An 18,814-nucleotide genomic window follows, 5' to 3' on the forward strand; every position below is an offset into this window, starting at 1 on the left:
AACAGTTTAATGAAAATAATAATATTAGGAATAATAGAGTTAATAAAAAAAATATTTAATCTTTTTTAATTAATCTATAAATTTTATTTAAAATATTTAATTAATCAATATTGTATAAATATTTAAAAAAACGACTACAGCATCAGATTTTCCAACTTTCCTTTAAATCATCATCTTATTCAAAAGGTTAGAAAATACTTTCAACTATACTAGGACCACAGTAAATACATTCGTTTGCTAGAATTGTGTCAAATTAATTCTTATTTTTATATTAAAATTTTATAATCCATTAATTTTATATTTTATTTTACTCTGCTTTATTCTAGCTATCTTTCTTCTTCTGGTGACATTACAGGAGCTTATTATTAATCATCTTCCGAAAGTCTGCCTGTAAATATATTTACAAAATTAAAGAAACCACTATCAATAGAATCTCCTAAAATAAAAAAATATAAAAAATGAATAAATAATTTTTATTACTTTTTCTTTATTCTACTCTATTCATTTTAGCTTATAATTATTCTATTTTTTTATTAAGCTTTTCGATTTATTTAATTTTATTTTAATCTGTGCAACTTTCTTTAACTTTACTTAATAAACAATCCTAAAAAAAAACAATTAATTATTTTTTTATTTAAAATATAAATATATATATATATATATATACTTTATGGAAGGCATGCATACAAGGAAAAACATAAAAAGCTTCATTAAAAAGATTTTTGAAGCATTCTTCACATGTATGATTTGACTCAATTTCAATATATCTATTTTTAATAATTCTCAGTTCATTTTTTAATTAATCTGCATTACTTGAATAGCTTTCCATATCACTTTAAAGTTATTCAATCTCTTTGTTATATTCTTGTAAACTTTCACAAATTTCTTTTTTAAAGTTTTCAATTTTAATATTTTCATTAAAATGCATCAACAAATCTTCTATTTTTAACAAATCCGTATCTTTAGTTAACTAAATGACTTCATCTATATTATTTCCTCCTTTTCCCAATAAATGTATTGCTATATTCAGCCAGAGTTTTTTCCTACAATCTATATTAATAGGTTTATCAGCATATTATTTAGCTAATTAAATATGATTAGTTTTTAAAGCAAGTTCTACAGCTTCACTATACATACCCATCATTCCATAAATTTATATTTAAGGTGAATACAATTTATTAGTTCTGAATAATCTCAAGGCGAATTCTAAGTCAAAGTTGACCTATTCTTTTTCCTATAAAATTTTCTCTTATTAATAAAGATGTTCTTTAAGTTTATTTTTTTTAGAAGGGTCTGACAAAAATAAAATTAAGATATTATGAATAACCTTGTCTTTACATCCATTATTTAATAAATGTTATATATAATTTATTCCTTAATCCCTTTTTTCCATATGTATACTCATTAAACCCCCTATTAATTTCTAAGGTTTATATTTTGTGTACCTTTAGAGAAGTTAAATAGTTTACTCTGTTCTATATCTCATAAAAATATGGCAATATTTATATAAAACCTCATTTATGTGTTTTTCTTTGATTTAGAATAAATATTTAAGTGCTTAGTCATATTATTCTTCATTTATATGATGCAAAATAATCATTTCGTATGAATTTTTTTAGGCAAATTCTAAACAATCTTTAAGTCTTCCGTGGCTTTACATTATTTAATATACAATATTTTCTTCCAAATCATTCAAATTGTCACTTAGTAGTTTTTTGAATTCGGTTTCGGTTTTTTTGAACTTATCATTTAATTAAAGAAATTAGTTATATGTGCGATCCCATAATTCGTCCTGTTCTTTTAATTTTTTTAATTGATTTTATTTACTTTAGTATTTAGCTTCTAAATAATTTAATTTTTAGACTTTAATTTCAATAAGCCATATTAATAATATGCATTTTTAAGCCTTTAAATTTTCTTCATTTTTTAATTTTTTCAACCATAATTCTAAATAAGCTTTATAATATTTAATATTTTAAAATTAAACTATTTTTTTTACTTTCTAATCCTTCATTTAATTCTACTTCGTTAGTATTTTAATATCCTTGTATAAATTTTAATGTTATTTATTCAAAGCTCCTTTCTGTTTGAAAATATTATTAAGCAGCTAATACATAATTTCTTTTTTCAAAAAGCTCATCTGCATATAATCCTGAAAGCTTTTATTTATTTATTTTATAAAAAAATAAATAAAAAATATTACATATTCGGTAACTTCTAAACTATTTTTAGAGCTAATTTCATAGGCTTATTTATATTCTTTTTTCTCTAAATATAATTTCCAAGCATCCTTTTTTAATATATATATACACATAAATATATTTTTTTTAATTTTTAATAAAAGTACTTTATCTTCATTTTAAATAATTAATTTTTAAATTTTTCTGTTAGAATAAATCCAAATTTATTAGTTTTCTATGTCAAAGCTCATTCCTAAAATTTTACCTATTGATTTTAAATCAAAATATTAAACAACTTTTTCATTTATTCTTGATAGTATGGTTAAAGAATCTTAATGTAAAATAAAATAATGATATAAAGTTAAACAAATATCAATAGGCATTTATTCTACTTTTAATTATTTTTCCTATTCTGTTTAATCAGTTTATTTTGCATATCTATAATATGATGGTTAGCTTAAAAATTTTTCATTGAACTAATTTTAGTTTTTAGGAATCTATTAAATTTTTATTTAAATATATTATAAAATATATATTTTTAAATACAATATAATAATTTAATCTATATCCGTTAGTCCAAATAATGCTTTAAGGAGACCTATTTCCTTTATTATCTATTTCATAACAAACATCCAGAAGAGAACTTTCAGAAGGATTAAAAGTCACTTTTTCTAATTTTTCTAATTCTACCTACTTATATTTACTCAATAGTAAAGATAGATCTGAAGTCCCTGTAAAAGTATACAAAGATTAACTAGTTGATAAAACAACTAATCCGGTTTTAGTTTATTATTTTTATTATTATATTTAAACTAAAAAGTATACAATTTATAAAATTGGTCGATTTTCCGGAATTTATAAAATTCTATCTGGATTAGATTCAATTAATTCATTTGTGTTTTTTTAATATTCAATTTTATAAATGTATAATACTCCGTCTGTTGTTCCTAAAAGCATGTTCTTTTTCAAATAAATAAATTAATTTTTTTTTTTTTTTAAATATAGAATTTTTACTTTTGTATTTGTTTCGGTACATGTTTCATCGAAAGCTGCACTTCTAATAGTAAACTCATCTCCTTTAATGTTTTTTAAAACTTTAATCTTTTATTAGTTATATCCAAAATAAAAATTAAGTCCTTGATCAGAACAAAATATACAATGATATCCTATATTTACATATTTTTTTTTAAAAAAAAAAAGACATTATTTAATACCTTTTACATCTAAAAAAAATTATTCTATGTATGTATTTTTTTTATTTGTATTCATAAAAAGCATTTTTTTTCCTATATCTTTGGCTAAATTTGCTACACCTGCGATTGTTGATATTATGTTTCCTTCATCTTTTTTTTCGGGAATTTCGTATTCTATGAATTCGTCATCTAATTCATAACGCCAACGAAATATTCTATTTGTAATTGTGACGACTATTATTTATTTTGAAGAAGATTTGAATATTTTTATTTTTTCGTCGGGAAATTTTTTCAAATCAAATGCTTTTAATTCAAATAAATCTTCATTTTCATAAATTTTATTTTAAAATCCGCAATTTTCGTTGTCTTCTTGCTTTAATATTTTTTTTATTTTAGAATTAAATTAATGGATATTTTTTTACTAATTAGTCAAAAGGGTTATTATTTAAAGCCATCTCTTTAAAAATAAAATAAATATACAATAATATTTTAAAATAATAATTATTTTAAATAAAAAATATTATTGAATATATATTTTAATAAATCTTAATTTAATAAAATAGATTTAATAAATAAATTATATTAATATATATGAGTTCATTATTTAAACCTTTATATGTTACTTTAAGTGGAGATATACATAAAAATTAGGAATATTAAAATTTAGTTATGAGGCTTTTGATATATAGAAATTTAATCAAGGAAGATGTATTTTAAAAAGATTTTTTATAATTTTATAATAAATTACTTTTTTTTATAAAGACTGATATTACATAAAAGTATGCTGATTGTTATTCAATAGAACGGAAATAAAATGAATAAAACTAAAGTTATATTTAAAATATTGAAAGTTGTTTAAAAATTCATTAAAAATAATCTGAAAATGTTGATATTTTTTTTAAAAAAACGCTTGAATAATTAGAAAAAGTTTAAGTTAAAAAAAAATAATTAAAAAACAAATTATTTTAATTTTTTTTTTAATTTATAGGAATAATATAATGAAAAAAATATAAATTGCTATAATTTGGTTAGTGAATCTGAAATTAAAAATTGTTAAAATAAAATATATAGAAATTATATTTTAGATTAAAAGAAAATTTACGAAAAAATGAAAATATGAAAATTATTAATTTATGTTTTTTTTGTACAAAATATATATAAATATCAAATATTAATAATTTTATATTTAGTAATTATATGATATTTTACAATTTTTCAATATAAACTAAATAATTAAAAAAAATGATTTCAGAAGCTTAGGAAATTATATAAATTGTAGACAGATAAAACAATCCCATAAGGGCAGCTACAAGGCAAGAAATGAGAGATAAATTATTAATTCATAGAACTACTCTTATATTTTTAGAAAACAGAAAAAATTAAAAATTATACATATCAAAAAGATCGTAACTAAAAAAATGGTGCCCAGGTTTATGGGATTTAGCATTTGGAGGAGTAATTTAATATAATGAAACTTATGAATAAAATGCACAAAGAGAGCTTTTAGAAGAGGCAGGGGTAAATGAAAAAATGGTACCTTTATTTACTTTTTATTAGGATGATGTACCTTTATCAGCGCCTGTTTGGTGTAAAGTATTTTATGCTAAAACTGATTAATAATTAACACTTTAAAAAGAAGAAGTTGATGAAGCTAAAGAAATGAGTTTTTAAGAAATTACCGAAATTATCAAAAACAAATCATAATTTGCACCAGATGGTTTAAGAGCATTTGAAATTTTTACATAAAACTTTAAAGAATATGAAAATCTAATAAAAAATATTTGATGTTTAAACTTTTAAATAATAATAATAATAGATTTTAAGAAAAATAAATATATATTTTTTTTATACAAGAAATAATTAAATTTATAAAATATGTTTTTTAAAAATCCTAAATATTTTTAAACCAGTCTTTCATATAATTATTTTTATGTAAATATAGTTATTATTATACATATATTAATATTATTTCAATTAATTTTTGTTTAGCATAAGCGATATTTTTTCTTTTTTTATTACAGTTTTTAAGACTTAATAAAATTACTTTAATTTATATAGTTTTATTATTTTAATTTAATAAAAATGAGATTTCTCTCTAATAATTATTTCATATTTTTTGTAACTTTATTCTTTATTTAATTATGTATTTTTAAATTAATTATTAATTGTCAATTTTTATCAGAAGTAAGTATATATATTAATTATCTTAAGAAATCTTATTTTCAAAAAGGATGTTTTTATTTTATTAATTTAATAAAACTTATATACTTTGGTTTTCTTTATGAATTTATATTAATTGTTTTTCAAAAATTTAATTATACTTATAAAGTATATTTTATTCTGAAAAATCTTATTATTATTAAGTTAATATTATAATAATATATTTTTTTTTAAAAAAAGTTCTTATTTTCTTTTTCTAAATTTAATACATTTAGAAAAAAATTAAATATAAATAAGCACAAATGATTTTATTTTTTAATAATTAATTCTTTAATTGTTATTATTATTATCATTATTATAATTTCTATGTCTAAAATTTTACTTCATCAAATTTAATCTAATATTTTTTATTGATTTTTTATTTATAAATCTATATTTTTTCATTTTTTTATTTAATTATTTTTAATTTAATTGCTTCCATTAACCAATCTCTAATTTAATTCTTTATTTTATTTAAGTATTTTTTCATGTTAATATCCATATTATCTTCTGAATCAATATTTTACTCATAAAAAATTATTAATTATTTTAATCTACAAAAAATTATTAATTATTCTTTCGTTTATTAATATAACAATTGATTGCATTATAACTTTAATAACCAAAATTTATTGTAATTTAGTATTAATTATTAAATTATTCTAAAAAATCATATATTTTTCTCTATTTATATTATATTAAGAGTATATTTAATGCGATTATTTGTCAGAATTTTATTAATAAATTTTTTAAAAATATAAATTATATATAGTTTTTAGTAAAAAACTTATTTAAAAAAAAAAAAAATATTGTTAAAAATTATATTATTTTATTTTAAATAAAATATTTTTTAAAATTTTAAAATAACTTTATTTTAATGTAATAACCATTAAATTAACAAAAAAATGCGCGCTAATAACCTAATATTATTAATTCAGTTTTTAAATAATTTATGTTTTTTATAAATACTAAATACAAAAATAGGACAATACATAAGATGATACAGGAAATATTAGAAAATGGTATAAATTTAAAAATTCTATAAAATAAATATCCGCAAAATAATTAAAAATGTCTAATCCAAACAAAGTGCCAGTGTTTTCAAGATTTTAATTAATTTAAGTAGATGGGCTTTAATATTAAGTTAAAGTAAAAATTAAAAAAATAAAGTTTATATAAAAAATAAAGAATAAAAATACAAAATATATAAAATTAAAATTTTCATTTTAATTTTATTCCCGGCAATTAAAATAATTTTTCGGAAGAACAATATAGACAAAGCCTTACAATTTAATTCTTACCCAAAGCGGATATATATTTGATTTTTAATAACCTTTTTCTTTATATTATTATAATTAATTTGAAAGAAATTTAAGTGTAGGATTATTTTTTGAGGTATATATTCTCGAAATAGGTTAATTTGATACTATATATAATTTTTCTTCTTTAGGAATTGGAGAAATAAATATTTAAGATTTTTCAAAAACTAAATAATATACAATTTTGAAAAATTGTAAAAAAAAAAATATATTAATAAAAAAATTTTTAATAAAAAAAAAAGAAACTTTAAGATAATTTATAAGTAAATAAAAAGAAACATAAAATATTCCTTCATCCATAAGATTTGCATTTTCATTAAATTAATGTTCATAATTAAACGATGTTTACCATTTGTTTCCTGAAAGTATATTAATATCTTCTGAAGATACAATTCCTGGTATTTTAGAAATCGTAAATCCAATATTTAATGAAAATAATTTATAAAATACATATTTTTAATAACTTAATACATATAAAATTTATTTATCTTTTGCTAAAATTACTTTTTCTGATTAATTAGAAAGGCAGTTGACAAGGTAAATTTAAAAATTTTTATAAATTTACAGTGAGCACGAAAATACTGTATATTTTAAGGAAAAAAGACTAGTATGTGCTTTTCATAATGGCTTGCATTATGTAAATACAGGAGGAATTTAAAATAAAATTATATTAAAAGAATCAAAAAAAGGATTAAAAAATGAAAATAATGAAGTCTGTTTAATGTATGAAGGAATGTAGCAAATTGATAATGTTTTTAACCATGAGTTGAGTGCGATTATATTGTAGTTAGAGTATGATATTGAGTATTTGACTTAAATTAAATAAATTTCAAGTAAAATATTAGCTTGGGTACCTATCAGTATTTTTAATAGACTCGATAAAGATGAGTTTAACGTTAAGGAGGTTATGGTGTGTGGAGGAGGGAAAAATATTGATGGAAATATTTTAGTTACTTTACCGAAATAAGATGCTTTTAAAATTTAAGTGCAATGTCAATTTAAAGTTAAATAAGATGAAATTAATTAAATAGATTAGTAATAATTGAATGTTTAACAAAAAGGGAATTTTAGTTAATTTTAGAACATTTAGAAAAATTAGTTTATGAATGTTAAATAAGATAATAAGCAAAATTATTATATAAATAAAAATAAATAAAATGAGTTTTAATAATAAAATTTATAGGTCTAAAATCAATTTTAATAATCGAAATTTAATAATGAAAATTAAAATAGCTTTAATAATTAATAATATTAATAAAATAACAACAATTTATAATAATAAAATATATATTAATAATAATAAAATACATATTAATAATAGTATTAATAAGAATAAATTATATATAAATAATAAAATTAATAATATTTATAACAAAACTATCCATATTATCCTTAAAATTAAAGCAATATATTTAATTAAGATTTAAATAAACAGCAATAATACTACTAATAAAATTTAAATCTTTAAAAAACAGACCAAACATTTTATTAAACTTAATAATAAGAATTTCAAAGATAAAGTTTAAATTAAAATAGCTATACCTAACAATATCCAAAAAGACTTGCCTAAACTTAATATTTTGATACGAAATCTGAACTTAATGAACTAAAGCAAAAAATAATCTTAGAAAAATAAAAAAAAGAAGAAAAAATTAAAAAATCTGGATTTTCAAAAACTCTTGTAGATTTTTCTACTTAAAATCAATTCCTCAAAGTAACCTATGATGATCCTTTTAGAGTTTTTTTTTCATAACCCTAATACGAAAAAATGGAATATACAGAAGAAGAAATCGTATAACTTATAAACAATAACTTGTTCGGGCTTTTAGATGACGTAGTAGAATAAAATGCATAAATAGAAATTACTAATGAAGATATGAAGCATACACTGATAAGTTTTAACATAATTTCATTTAAGGCTAAGTCTTATTAAAGTTTACCGAAAAACTTTTATTTAACTACAAAATTTTTCAATTTTCCTTTATATGTGACATATATGTTTACTTATTAATAAGCTAATGATCAAGACTAAATAAAATAAATAATTTCAAATAAAAAACCTTTATTTTTTATCAAGAAAGTTTATGAATAAGTATTAGAAATGGAACAGAAAGTTTAGTTTTAATTCGAAATTTAATAACAGAATAAAAATAATTAATAAAATATTTATTAAGAATTTGCCTTTTATTGTGCAGAAAAATCACTTATTATAGATGTGTGGGATGCAGATTCTCATTTTTTATATGGGACTTGTAAATTTGCTTTAAGAGATATTTTGAGAAATAAATAAAAAAGAAAAAATATACTTATAGTAAACAATTAAATTAAAAAATATATTTATATTATATTTTATGTAGGATTTAGATGTAATAGATGAGTCTTTTATGGGATTAAAAGGTGAATTGTAAATACAAATTGATAATATTTGTAAAGAAAAGGAAAATAGTGAATATACATTAGAAAATTAATTACAAAATATAAAAGATTTACAAAAAAATAATATTAAAGATATTAAAACAATCCAAAATAAAAAAAGAGGAAACAAAATAAAAGTGGTTTCCACAAATTCGATTTCTTTGCCCTAAAATTAACTAAAAAAGCCCGAAAATATAAATTTAAACGATGAAAATTTTCAAAAGTTAGAAAGAGTAAAGCATTTTAAAAATGCATCTTTAAATAGGAAAAATTAAGATGATAATTATTTTTAGGTGAATTCTTATAGGATTTCTTAAATAAATGAGTTCAAATAAAAGAAAAAGCCATAATTTATTTAAGGTATAATTTCTTAATTTTTATAAGAAGAAAAAAACTTGAAAGTTTAATAAGGGAATTTATAAATTATTCCGTTCACTTTTTAAAATTGTTTTGAGGAATCTTAATGCTTTTAAATAACTATTGAAAGTTAATTTAAATAAAAAAATTAATTTTCTTTGATTTCGGATCCATAAGAATGGAGATACTTTACTCAATTGTATTAAGTTAAACCTCCTTAAGAATTCGACATAATTCATAATAATACTATTATACTTTAGAGTTAAGAAGAAGTTGTTTTTTTATTCAAATTTCTTTCTTATAGTGATTAAAATGAAGAAAATGGTCAAAAATTAATTAATGTTTATTTTTCACTTTAAAATAATATTGTACAGGGAGGATTCAAACTTAATATTACTTAAGATGGTCCTTCCCCTAACCATGTATTTAGATTTTATGAAAAGTATTAAACTCCTATATAATTAACTTTACCTCCTTTATTCTTAGCATACCCACCGCCTGAAAAAAAGTATTATTTTTTTATTTAAATATTTTTTATAAAAATTTAGTCTAGAAATACATATAACTAACCCAGATGTAGAAGCATAATGGGTTAATTCGCGTTAAATTTTATTTTTTACAAAAATGGGAGAAATCGGACATATAAAAAAGTTTTTTGTATATTTATATTCTTCTGTATATAGAGAACAATTATTAGGTACTTTTTAAATTGAATTACATTCGATTGATGGATTTAATGTTAATGTTGTTATGGCATAAAGTACAAATATTAAAATTTAAATTCAAGGTGATATTCCTAGAACTATTAAATTATATTCTTCTCATTCAGATATATTATGGTTTCCTTTTCCTTTCGATAAGTAGTTTTATTTATAACCTGGAAGGAATAATTTAATTGATGTTACTATTAAAAGTATGAGAAATAATACTTAAAGAGTCAAAATTAATGCTGTAGATGAAAAAAGTAATCAACTAATTTATTCTTGGATTGTTAAAATAGATACTTAGCTTCCTGAGATAACTTAGTCTATATAACTTTTTAAAAATGAATTAAATAATAATTAAATTTTATTTTTTGATTATATGAATTAACATAAAAAATCACTTAATTTCATTTTTATTTCATCAGATCCAACTGTTCTTAATGTAATTAATACCTAATAATTTATATAGGCTAATTTTACAGAATAAATATAAGTTTAACTTATGGAAAACAAAGTATAATTTATATAATAAAAATATATTAATAAATTAAAATAAAAATAGGATAAAGTAAAAACAAAAGATGTTTTAATTTTTGTATCTGATTTTGAAGAAATTGTATTTGAAACAATACATGTTATAATAAATTATATATAAAAATCAAAGTTTTTGTAATGATTAGATATATTTATTAATAAATATATTATATATTTATATAATTATATATTTATATACATATATTATTCATAAATATATATTTATTTATAATTTTTTTTTTAAATATTTATATTAATTATTTATATAGATTTTAATTATTTTTTATAGTTTTTTTTTTAAAAATTACATTTTTTAATTTAAAAATATGGATCATTAATATAATAAAATTAAATAGTTCAATTTTAGAAATTCTAATGTTATCCTAAATAGTATTTTATAAAAGCATTGTTATTTAATTTAAGATTAAACTCATTAATCTTGTTTTATAAATGACTAGATTTATAATTCTAATTAATAAAGATTATACAATGAAGATATTTTAACTTAAAATATCAAAAAATCTGGCTTTAATTTTAGGAATACTAAGGAAAAATTGTTAAGTGCTTTTATTTAAATTAAAGAAGTCTAAAATAGTTATCTAAATTCAACTACTGTTTCTTGTATTGATGATTAATAAATTACAATATGTAACAAAAATAAAAACGGATTTAATTTTAAAAAAACAAATGAAATAAGAATTTGAATAAAAATCTTTGATAAATATAAAATAACAAAAACAAACATATAATTAAGTATATGTATAAAAATTTAACATTTATTTATATTATTTAATGTAAATATTAAATTAAAATAATTAATTATTATTTAAAAAAATAAAATCAATAAACTTAGCAAAAATATTAATTTATATAAATAAATGATTATATAAAATAAATTAAAATATATAAATATTGAAACTTAAAATAAATAACTGGATTTTATTTAATCATTAATTAAGAAATAAATTAATTATTTTTTTATTACAATATACATTTTAATAATATTTCTATTTTTTTCAAAAAAATCTATATGCTTTTCTTATGTTTCAAAAATAGATTATTTTAATTAATTTAATAAATTTTTAATACATTTTTTCAAACATTTATTATATTTTAATGATAAAATTTGTTTAAAATAGGAATTTACATTAACAATTGCCTTATTTTCCATACGTATACTTATAATACTATAAATTTATTTTATGAAAATGTATAAAAATTTTAAAGAAATATTAATATAAAATATAAAAATTAATTAAATTTTTTTTTTTTTTTGTAATTAAATTATAATTAATAATTTAATTATTAGTTATTTTGATGATTTATAATAAGAAAATATATATTTATTAAAACAATGGATATTTATTAAAACAATGGATATTTATTAAAACAATGGATATTTTTATGTTATTTTATATATTGAAGTTAAAAACGAATTGATTTTTTTTAAAATATAATACCAAGTGAGTTTTTATTAAAATTTAACAAAACATAGTCATATATTTAATTCCTTATCTAAAAAATTTTTCAGAAAAGAAACTCGATTGAAAATTATTAACTTAAAAAGAAGAAGCTCGTATTAAAATTAGATTAAAAAATTATAATTAACGCATAAAATCTCTAGAGAAATAAAAAGAAAAATATCAAATTAACAATTAAAAATGTAAATTTAATTTATGTATATGTTAATATATGAAAAAAACTCTTCTTTAAGTAATAAAATAAAGATTTAGAGTTTTTTTGGTAACTTCATATATTAGCTTAAAAAAAAAAAATATCGATATTTATCAAAAATTTCTAGTAAATTAAGATATTATAAAATACTAAATAATCGGAATAAGTATAAATTAAAGGAAGGAAAATAAGAAAAATTAAAATTAAATTTCTCAATTAAATTTTTGGACTTTAATAAAAAAAGCCAGAAAAGCCTATAATAGTAATAGAGTTATGAATGATGATTTCGTATGAAAATAGTTAAATAAGAAAAATATTAAATTTAGTAAATATTGAATAATAAATATAAAGAAGCTGTACTAAACTAAAATAATAATAATAATAATAAGAAATATAAATATAAAAGCAAATAAAAATAATATCATAATAAATAAAAAATAGCATAATTAAAATAATACATTTTATTTATTTTTTATTATATTAATTATTTTAATACTTCAAATTATTAAATAAAATTTAGTATTTTATAAAAATAAAATAATTTAAAATGCTTATTAATTATTTAAATATTCAAAAAAGTATTTATAAGTTATTAAGGATAAAAAAATTAATATTATATCCAATAAATAAATACAAATATTCCTTTAACAAATTTATAATTATTATTTTTTATTTATTGTTTATTTTAATTTACTAATTTTAAGGGATTATATATTATAAATTATTTATTTATTTAAGAAATATATATTTATTAAATCATTTTTATTATTTTTTTTAAAAACATAAATTAGTTTAGGGTTATTATGATATTGAAATATAGAAAAATTATTTATATATTATATTTTTTCTATAAAATAAAAAATTCTTTTTTATTTATATTTATTTTAAATAGATTTTATAAGAATTAATAAGATATATAAAATTAAATATTTTTAATTTAATGAATATTTTTATTTTAATAAATAAAAAATATAATAAATAAATATATAATGTATTTTATTATAATTTATATTTATTAAAAATATAATTTTAATTTAATACAATTTATATATTATATATAAATTAATTTATTATTATTATCTTATTTTTTAAAAAAAAATACTTAATCCAAATAAACAAAAAAAATTCAATAGAAATTTTCTTATCCTTTTTTTTTATTGATTTTAAAAAAGAAATACAAAAACAAAAAAATCAATTTAACGAAAAACATATAAATTATTAAGGATAAAAATTAAATTTAAAATTTTATAATATTTTCACTTCATTATAATAGAAAATTCTTATTTTCAGTTATTATTTTAATATTTTTTTTCTATTTCTAAATAATATTTAATATAAAAATAAATTGGTTTATTTTGCATGAAAAAATAATAATATATATTAATATTTAAAAAAAAAATATAAAATAAAATATTATAAAATAACAGTAAAAAATGTTAAAAATAATAACCTTATTTGCTTTTTTATTATTAAGCTCTTTTGTTTTAGCTGATAAACCTATACTTCAAGTGGAAATGTGTGACTTCTACATTGGAGCATTTGTAAATTAAATAATATCAACTTAAACTTAAGAAACTGTATACGAAAAAGGAGTATAACATTTGAAATTATAATATTAAATTACCATACCTTAATAAATGGAAGATTGCTTCCCTAAGGTTGTAAAGAAAATTATATTTAGAACCAAAAAAGGAATTTATGAAGATTTAAATAATTAATTTTATTAATTTAATAATAAAAGATTCACAGTATTAATTCCTATAAATTAAATAGAGGAATTATCAAGTTCTTTTCAAAACAAAAGTTAAGGAATTTATTATTCTCTTGATTTAGCAATAGAAATATAAAATACGTAAAACGATGCAATTAAATAAATTAATTATAATTTGACAGTTATTATCAATAATAATATAATTACTTAAATAATTATATGATAAATATAAGAAGAATATATTATAATTACTATATATTTTAAAATATAATTTTATTAATATTCTTTTGTATTTTTTTTAACTAAATTTTTTTTTAAAAAAATAAATATTAAAAAATGGATATTTCTTTAAATTAATGGTTACAAATTCCATAAAAAAAATGAAAACATAACTAAATTCATTAGATTTTTCATATTCCAAAAACTATATAATTAAAAAAATAAAATGTGACGCTTAAATATAAAAAACTAGAGCGAATATATTTATTTTTAAGTTATGGATTACTATTAGAAGATCTGATTTTACCTCGATCAGGCAAATATGAATAAATTTATCGAATATATATTTGAAAAACATAAGAATTACGTTATTTAATTATATGCTGTAACTTCTACTGTTTAGTTTTTAAATTAATTTGATGAAGGTTAGTAATTATTAATATTTTCAGTGTTGAAGGAAAAGATTTAGATAAATAATGAAAGAAATTAGAAATCTAGAATTTTAAATTGCTAAAAATTAAAATGAAATGCGAAAATAAGTTTAATAAAAGAATTAAGTTTTTTTACTTTTTAAATAATTTTTTATATATTTTTGTTTCAAATTTAATGTATGCTCATTTTAATTTATTATTACATTTTTCCTTAAATAAAAATATAATGAGATAGGCGTGTAAAGGCATAAAAACATTAATTAAGAATATTTTGAATAATTTTAAAATGGAAAATTATAAATAAAATAAAAAAGTTAATTATAACAAAACGTGATGATGAGTAGTTCAATCTTGATTAAAAATTAACGAATATGATAGAATTAGTGAAAAAATCGAACAAAAAAATATAAGAATACCAAATATAAGAAAAATTTGTGTTTTTGAAAGAAGCTTAAAAATTTCGAAAATAATTGAAATATTTAGAGCGAGCCAAATGAATAAGAAAAAATATAAAAATTAAAATATACATGAAAATAAAATTAAAATGATTTAAATACTTTTTTAGAAAATTTCTTTTAAATAAGGGAATTATATAGATTGAAAAAAAATAAAAATAATTAAATTTGTGATATTTTCAAAAAAATCAAAAATATAAACAATACTAATATATATTTTAAAATATAATTTTCTTTTTTTCTAACGAAAAAAAATGTTTTTAAATATATAAAGGATATTATTATAATAGAAATATTAAATAATTTTTATATTGAGAAAAAATAGGACACTCAATTGTCTATTATATATGATGAAAATTAAAAAAATAATAAAATATATGTAACGAACGATTCCTCGAAAATTTAAAATTGCTCATTACTAAATAAAAATAAGATTCCTTACTGTATTTAAATTATTCGTATAATAAAGATTTTTAACTTTTATATAATTAGAGCTTTTAAGAAAGAGCGTATTAATAAAAAGTCGATTTTATAATAAAGAAATTATTTAAATGATTTTATAGTAAAATAAAGATATATTTTAATTTTTTATACACAGAATATAAATATTTATAATTTTTTAAATTTTACATATTTATAATATAAAATAAAAAAAAAAATTAAAAAATAAAAAAATGATAAATCTTTCAAAAAATAAAAATAATAACAGCATAGAAATAAGTTCCAAAGTAAATTTAAATGATTAAAAAAACTAAAACGGATTTGACATTCTGGAAGCCGGCCATAAAATATGGTCAGACGCAAATAAAAGGAATTTTATAAATTTATTTATAAAACAAGGTCGCTTTCTATTGGAATTCACTTTGGATCTATTTATAGTGTTTCCTTTATATTTAATAAAAATGATATGGGTAGCCTTTATAACAATAAAATAAGCGCATTAAGAAAGAAGGCCGTATATAGTATTATTAAAAATAGCAGGTGCTTTCTTCCTTGACATTATCCTACCTTTAAGTATTGTAGGTATTAGTTTTAAAACAGTATAGGGTTAGCTTTTTGATTATTCACATAATGTCTATTAAATTTGGTGTGAAAACTGTTTTTTATTTTTTATTTCTTTTATTTTACTATTAACTTATTTAAGTGCATAAAATGAAAAAGAATCTCAACCTTTTTCATGTTCTTTTTAATATTTATTAAGACAAGAGCATTTATAAGTACTTGGATTAGGTGTAATACATTCTAATCTTTTGAAATAGCTAAAAATTGAAGTTGGGAATCAAAATGGTTATGGTGAATATGTTTCTAACATAAACCCAAATGCTCGAAATAGTAATGTTGGGAAACTTTAGAATATTGAACAAAGTAATTTTTATAGATGTGTAGATGAAATCGCAAAAGAACTATAAATAGACTTAACTTTGTTTTATTTTGATCTTTTGGATAACTCTTTGGCATCTTCTACTACTTAAAATCTTGAAGACTAGTAAAAAAAATTAATTTAATAATTAGAAAGTATTGGTTGTAGAGGTATTTTTTTTTTATTATTTAATATAAAAAATTAAAATATATATATAAAGCTAGATTAAATGCAAAAGAAAAAATATTGTGGCCTATTTATGATTAAATATGTAATACATAATAAGCCGAAGTAGCTCCTTTTTTTGTTTTTGCTTTAATAATATGTATAAAAGTAATATTACCCTTTTGGTTTATATTAAAAATGGATAAAGTTGATAGTGATTTTGTGAGTATTCTTTTAATATGTGGTTTTTATATATATATGATAAGCATTCTGTATCCAACTATGAATAATGCAGATTTAAGGAGAAGATTATTAATAGTTAAAAATGTGAGTATGCTTTGCGACTTTAAGGATGCTAAAGATGAAGATTTTGTTCGAAGAATAGATATTACATGTCCTGTGAGTATAGAAACATGGGATAATTCAAGAAGAATAGGATTTTAACTTGATAAACATAATACAGTGTAGTTTGAATTAAGCTATATTTTTTTAGGTATTTATTATATGTTTTTAGCTTTGGTTTGTTGTTCTATTTATGGCAATATATATATTATTATAAAAAGAGATTCTATATATTTGCATCCTTTGTTAGTGATACATACTACTGTGGATTTCTTGCTTATTACTATTTTTTTCTTTTTAAGAATTTGGTACTCAACAGAATTTAATTCGTCTTTTTAAGAATAGACAATTCTTTTAGATGAACTTATTGGAATTTACGATGATCTTATTTAAATGTTTGATTGTTATTTTACAGAAGGGATAATTGGGTAGGCGAAAAATCCTATATATAAAAAAATTGTTAAATAAATTAAGAGTAAAGCCAAACTATATATTTAAAGATAATATCCACTTAGAGGGAAAATATATACAGATGAGAAAAAGTTTGAATTAAATCTAGTTATTTAGTTAAGGATGAGTTTAGAAAATATTAGGAAATAAATTGTTTTGGATGATAAAATTAATTAACATAAAATATTTGGAATTTTGCCACTTTCATTTGGGGAAACTTTTTCAACTGTTTCTTTAGGATTGATGACTGCTATGCCAGTAGTATTAAATAAGTTAGATAGTATTTTTAAGAAATATGATTGAAATACTGAAAATTGTTAATTATTGTTTTAACTATAAATATTTTATTTTTTTATTTATTTAGGAAATTTACAAATTCTAATTGATTTTTATTTAATTTCCTCTTTCAATTACTTTAAAAATTAATTATGAAATTATTTTAATAGTTGTTTTAAATTTTAAATAAATAGTTAAAATATAAAATATTAAAAAATAAGAAAAAATAAATTTTTTAAAATATTTAATGAAAAAAGAAATTTAAATATATTTTATTATTATCCAATTTTTTTAATATTTTTTTTTTTAATCTTTTATTTTAGTATTTTTTTATTATAATTTATATCAGATTAAATTATAATAATATAAATTTATAATTTATAGATATTAATGAGGTTAAATAATAATATTAACTTTTTAAAACAAATTTTCGGTTTTTTAATATATAACCAAATTTTAATTTTTTGTCACTTATTAAAAATTTTACAATTAAATTTAAAAGTATTAACTTATAAAAATAAAAAATTTAAAAAAATTAACACAAGAAATAAAAAATAATATATATATATAAATATAAAAATATATTATTTTCTATAAAAAAAGATAAAATATTATAAAAAAAATATAAATAATTATAATATTAAAAATAAATAAAAATATAAAAATTAATAAATATTATATATTAAAAATAAAAAAACATATAAATATTAAAATATGAAAAAAAAAATTTTTTAAATAGTACGTAATAAATATATTTTTCTAAAATGATAAGATGTAAATAAAGAAAGAGGTTTAGGTTGAGATTGGGGTTGGGGTTTGGGGTTGGGGTT

The 18,814-nt window shown here is 17.5% G+C and overlaps 6 protein-coding genes across 6 annotated transcripts, besides 23 other annotated features; 5 read left to right on the plus strand and 1 right to left on the minus strand. All coding sequences in view use genetic code 6, as the record gives it.

Moving 5' to 3' along the window:
- Positions 1 to 27: 27 nt before the first annotated feature.
- Positions 28 to 3,828, minus strand: IMG5_002440 (vacuolar sorting protein, putative; the record flags this gene model as incomplete). Its single annotated transcript, XM_004040028.1, has 10 exons — positions 28 to 259; positions 312 to 436; positions 481 to 604; positions 668 to 1,956; positions 2,000 to 2,159; positions 2,204 to 2,677; positions 2,727 to 3,140; positions 3,195 to 3,346; positions 3,395 to 3,746; positions 3,796 to 3,828. 10 exons carry the CDS (start codon positions 3,826 to 3,828, stop codon positions 143 to 145), a joined length of 3,240 nt encoding a protein of 1,079 aa, XP_004040076.1. The 3' UTR covers positions 28 to 142.
- A 28-nt stretch (positions 3,829 to 3,856) lies between these two features.
- Positions 3,857 to 3,895: a microsatellite.
- A 720-nt stretch (positions 3,896 to 4,615) lies between these two features.
- Positions 4,616 to 5,158, plus strand: IMG5_002450 (nudix hydrolase, putative; the record flags this gene model as incomplete). Its single annotated transcript, XM_004040029.1, has 1 exon — positions 4,616 to 5,158. The coding sequence occupies one exon, from the start codon at positions 4,616 to 4,618 to the stop codon at positions 5,156 to 5,158; it is 543 nt and encodes a 180-aa protein (XP_004040077.1).
- A 1,920-nt stretch (positions 5,159 to 7,078) lies between these two features.
- Positions 7,079 to 7,131: a microsatellite.
- Positions 7,092 to 7,129: a microsatellite.
- An 862-nt stretch (positions 7,132 to 7,993) lies between the features above and the next one.
- IMG5_002460 (nephronophthisis 4, putative) lies at positions 7,994 to 12,613 on the plus strand (the record flags this gene model as incomplete). The annotated part of the gene is made up of 7 exons (XM_004040030.1): positions 7,994 to 8,411; positions 8,607 to 9,202; positions 9,249 to 10,171; positions 10,212 to 10,881; positions 10,930 to 11,001; positions 12,041 to 12,074; positions 12,370 to 12,613. The coding sequence occupies 7 exons, from the start codon at positions 7,994 to 7,996 to the stop codon at positions 12,447 to 12,449; spliced, it is 2,793 nt and encodes a 930-aa protein (XP_004040078.1). The 3' UTR covers positions 12,450 to 12,613.
- Positions 8,128 to 8,253: a microsatellite.
- Positions 8,128 to 8,256: a microsatellite.
- Positions 8,136 to 8,211: a microsatellite.
- Positions 8,174 to 8,256: a microsatellite.
- Positions 11,048 to 11,099: a microsatellite.
- Positions 11,048 to 11,127: a microsatellite.
- Positions 11,064 to 11,099: a microsatellite.
- Positions 12,241 to 12,303: a microsatellite.
- A 336-nt stretch (positions 12,614 to 12,949) lies between the features above and the next one.
- Positions 12,950 to 12,996: a microsatellite.
- Positions 12,983 to 13,022: a microsatellite.
- Positions 13,023 to 13,498: 476 nt separating this feature from the next.
- Positions 13,499 to 13,540: a microsatellite.
- A 20-nt stretch (positions 13,541 to 13,560) lies between these two features.
- Positions 13,561 to 13,593: a microsatellite.
- Positions 13,594 to 13,962: 369 nt separating this feature from the next.
- On the plus strand, positions 13,963 to 14,602 carry IMG5_002470 (hypothetical protein). The gene has a single exon (XM_004040031.1). The coding sequence runs from the start codon at positions 14,009 to 14,011 to the stop codon at positions 14,507 to 14,509; it is 501 nt and encodes a 166-aa protein (XP_004040079.1). The 5' UTR covers positions 13,963 to 14,008; the 3' UTR covers positions 14,510 to 14,602.
- A 93-nt stretch (positions 14,603 to 14,695) lies between these two features.
- IMG5_002480 (hypothetical protein) lies at positions 14,696 to 15,423 on the plus strand. Its single transcript, XM_004040032.1, has one exon. The coding sequence runs from the start codon at positions 14,982 to 14,984 to the stop codon at positions 15,309 to 15,311; it is 330 nt and encodes a 109-aa protein (XP_004040080.1). The 5' UTR covers positions 14,696 to 14,981; the 3' UTR covers positions 15,312 to 15,423.
- Positions 15,424 to 16,065: 642 nt separating this feature from the next.
- IMG5_002490 (hypothetical protein) lies at positions 16,066 to 18,018 on the plus strand (the record flags this gene model as incomplete). Its single annotated transcript, XM_004040033.1, has 2 exons — positions 16,066 to 16,921; positions 16,972 to 18,018. 2 exons carry the CDS (start codon positions 16,066 to 16,068, stop codon positions 18,009 to 18,011), a joined length of 1,896 nt encoding a protein of 631 aa, XP_004040081.1. The 3' UTR covers positions 18,012 to 18,018.
- A 251-nt stretch (positions 18,019 to 18,269) lies between these two features.
- Positions 18,270 to 18,305: a microsatellite.
- Positions 18,306 to 18,576: 271 nt separating this feature from the next.
- Positions 18,577 to 18,622: a microsatellite.
- Positions 18,580 to 18,622: a microsatellite.
- Positions 18,602 to 18,707: a microsatellite.
- Positions 18,604 to 18,677: a microsatellite.
- Positions 18,609 to 18,695: a microsatellite.
- Positions 18,621 to 18,711: a microsatellite.
- Positions 18,712 to 18,787: 76 nt separating this feature from the next.
- Positions 18,788 to 18,814: part of a microsatellite that runs on past the window's edge.

Source organism: Ichthyophthirius multifiliis (assembly GCF_000220395.1).
Source record: "Ichthyophthirius multifiliis unplaced genomic scaffold scaff_1120509249415, whole genome shotgun sequence".
Classification (NCBI taxonomy): Eukaryota; Ciliophora; class Oligohymenophorea; order Hymenostomatida; genus Ichthyophthirius; species Ichthyophthirius multifiliis.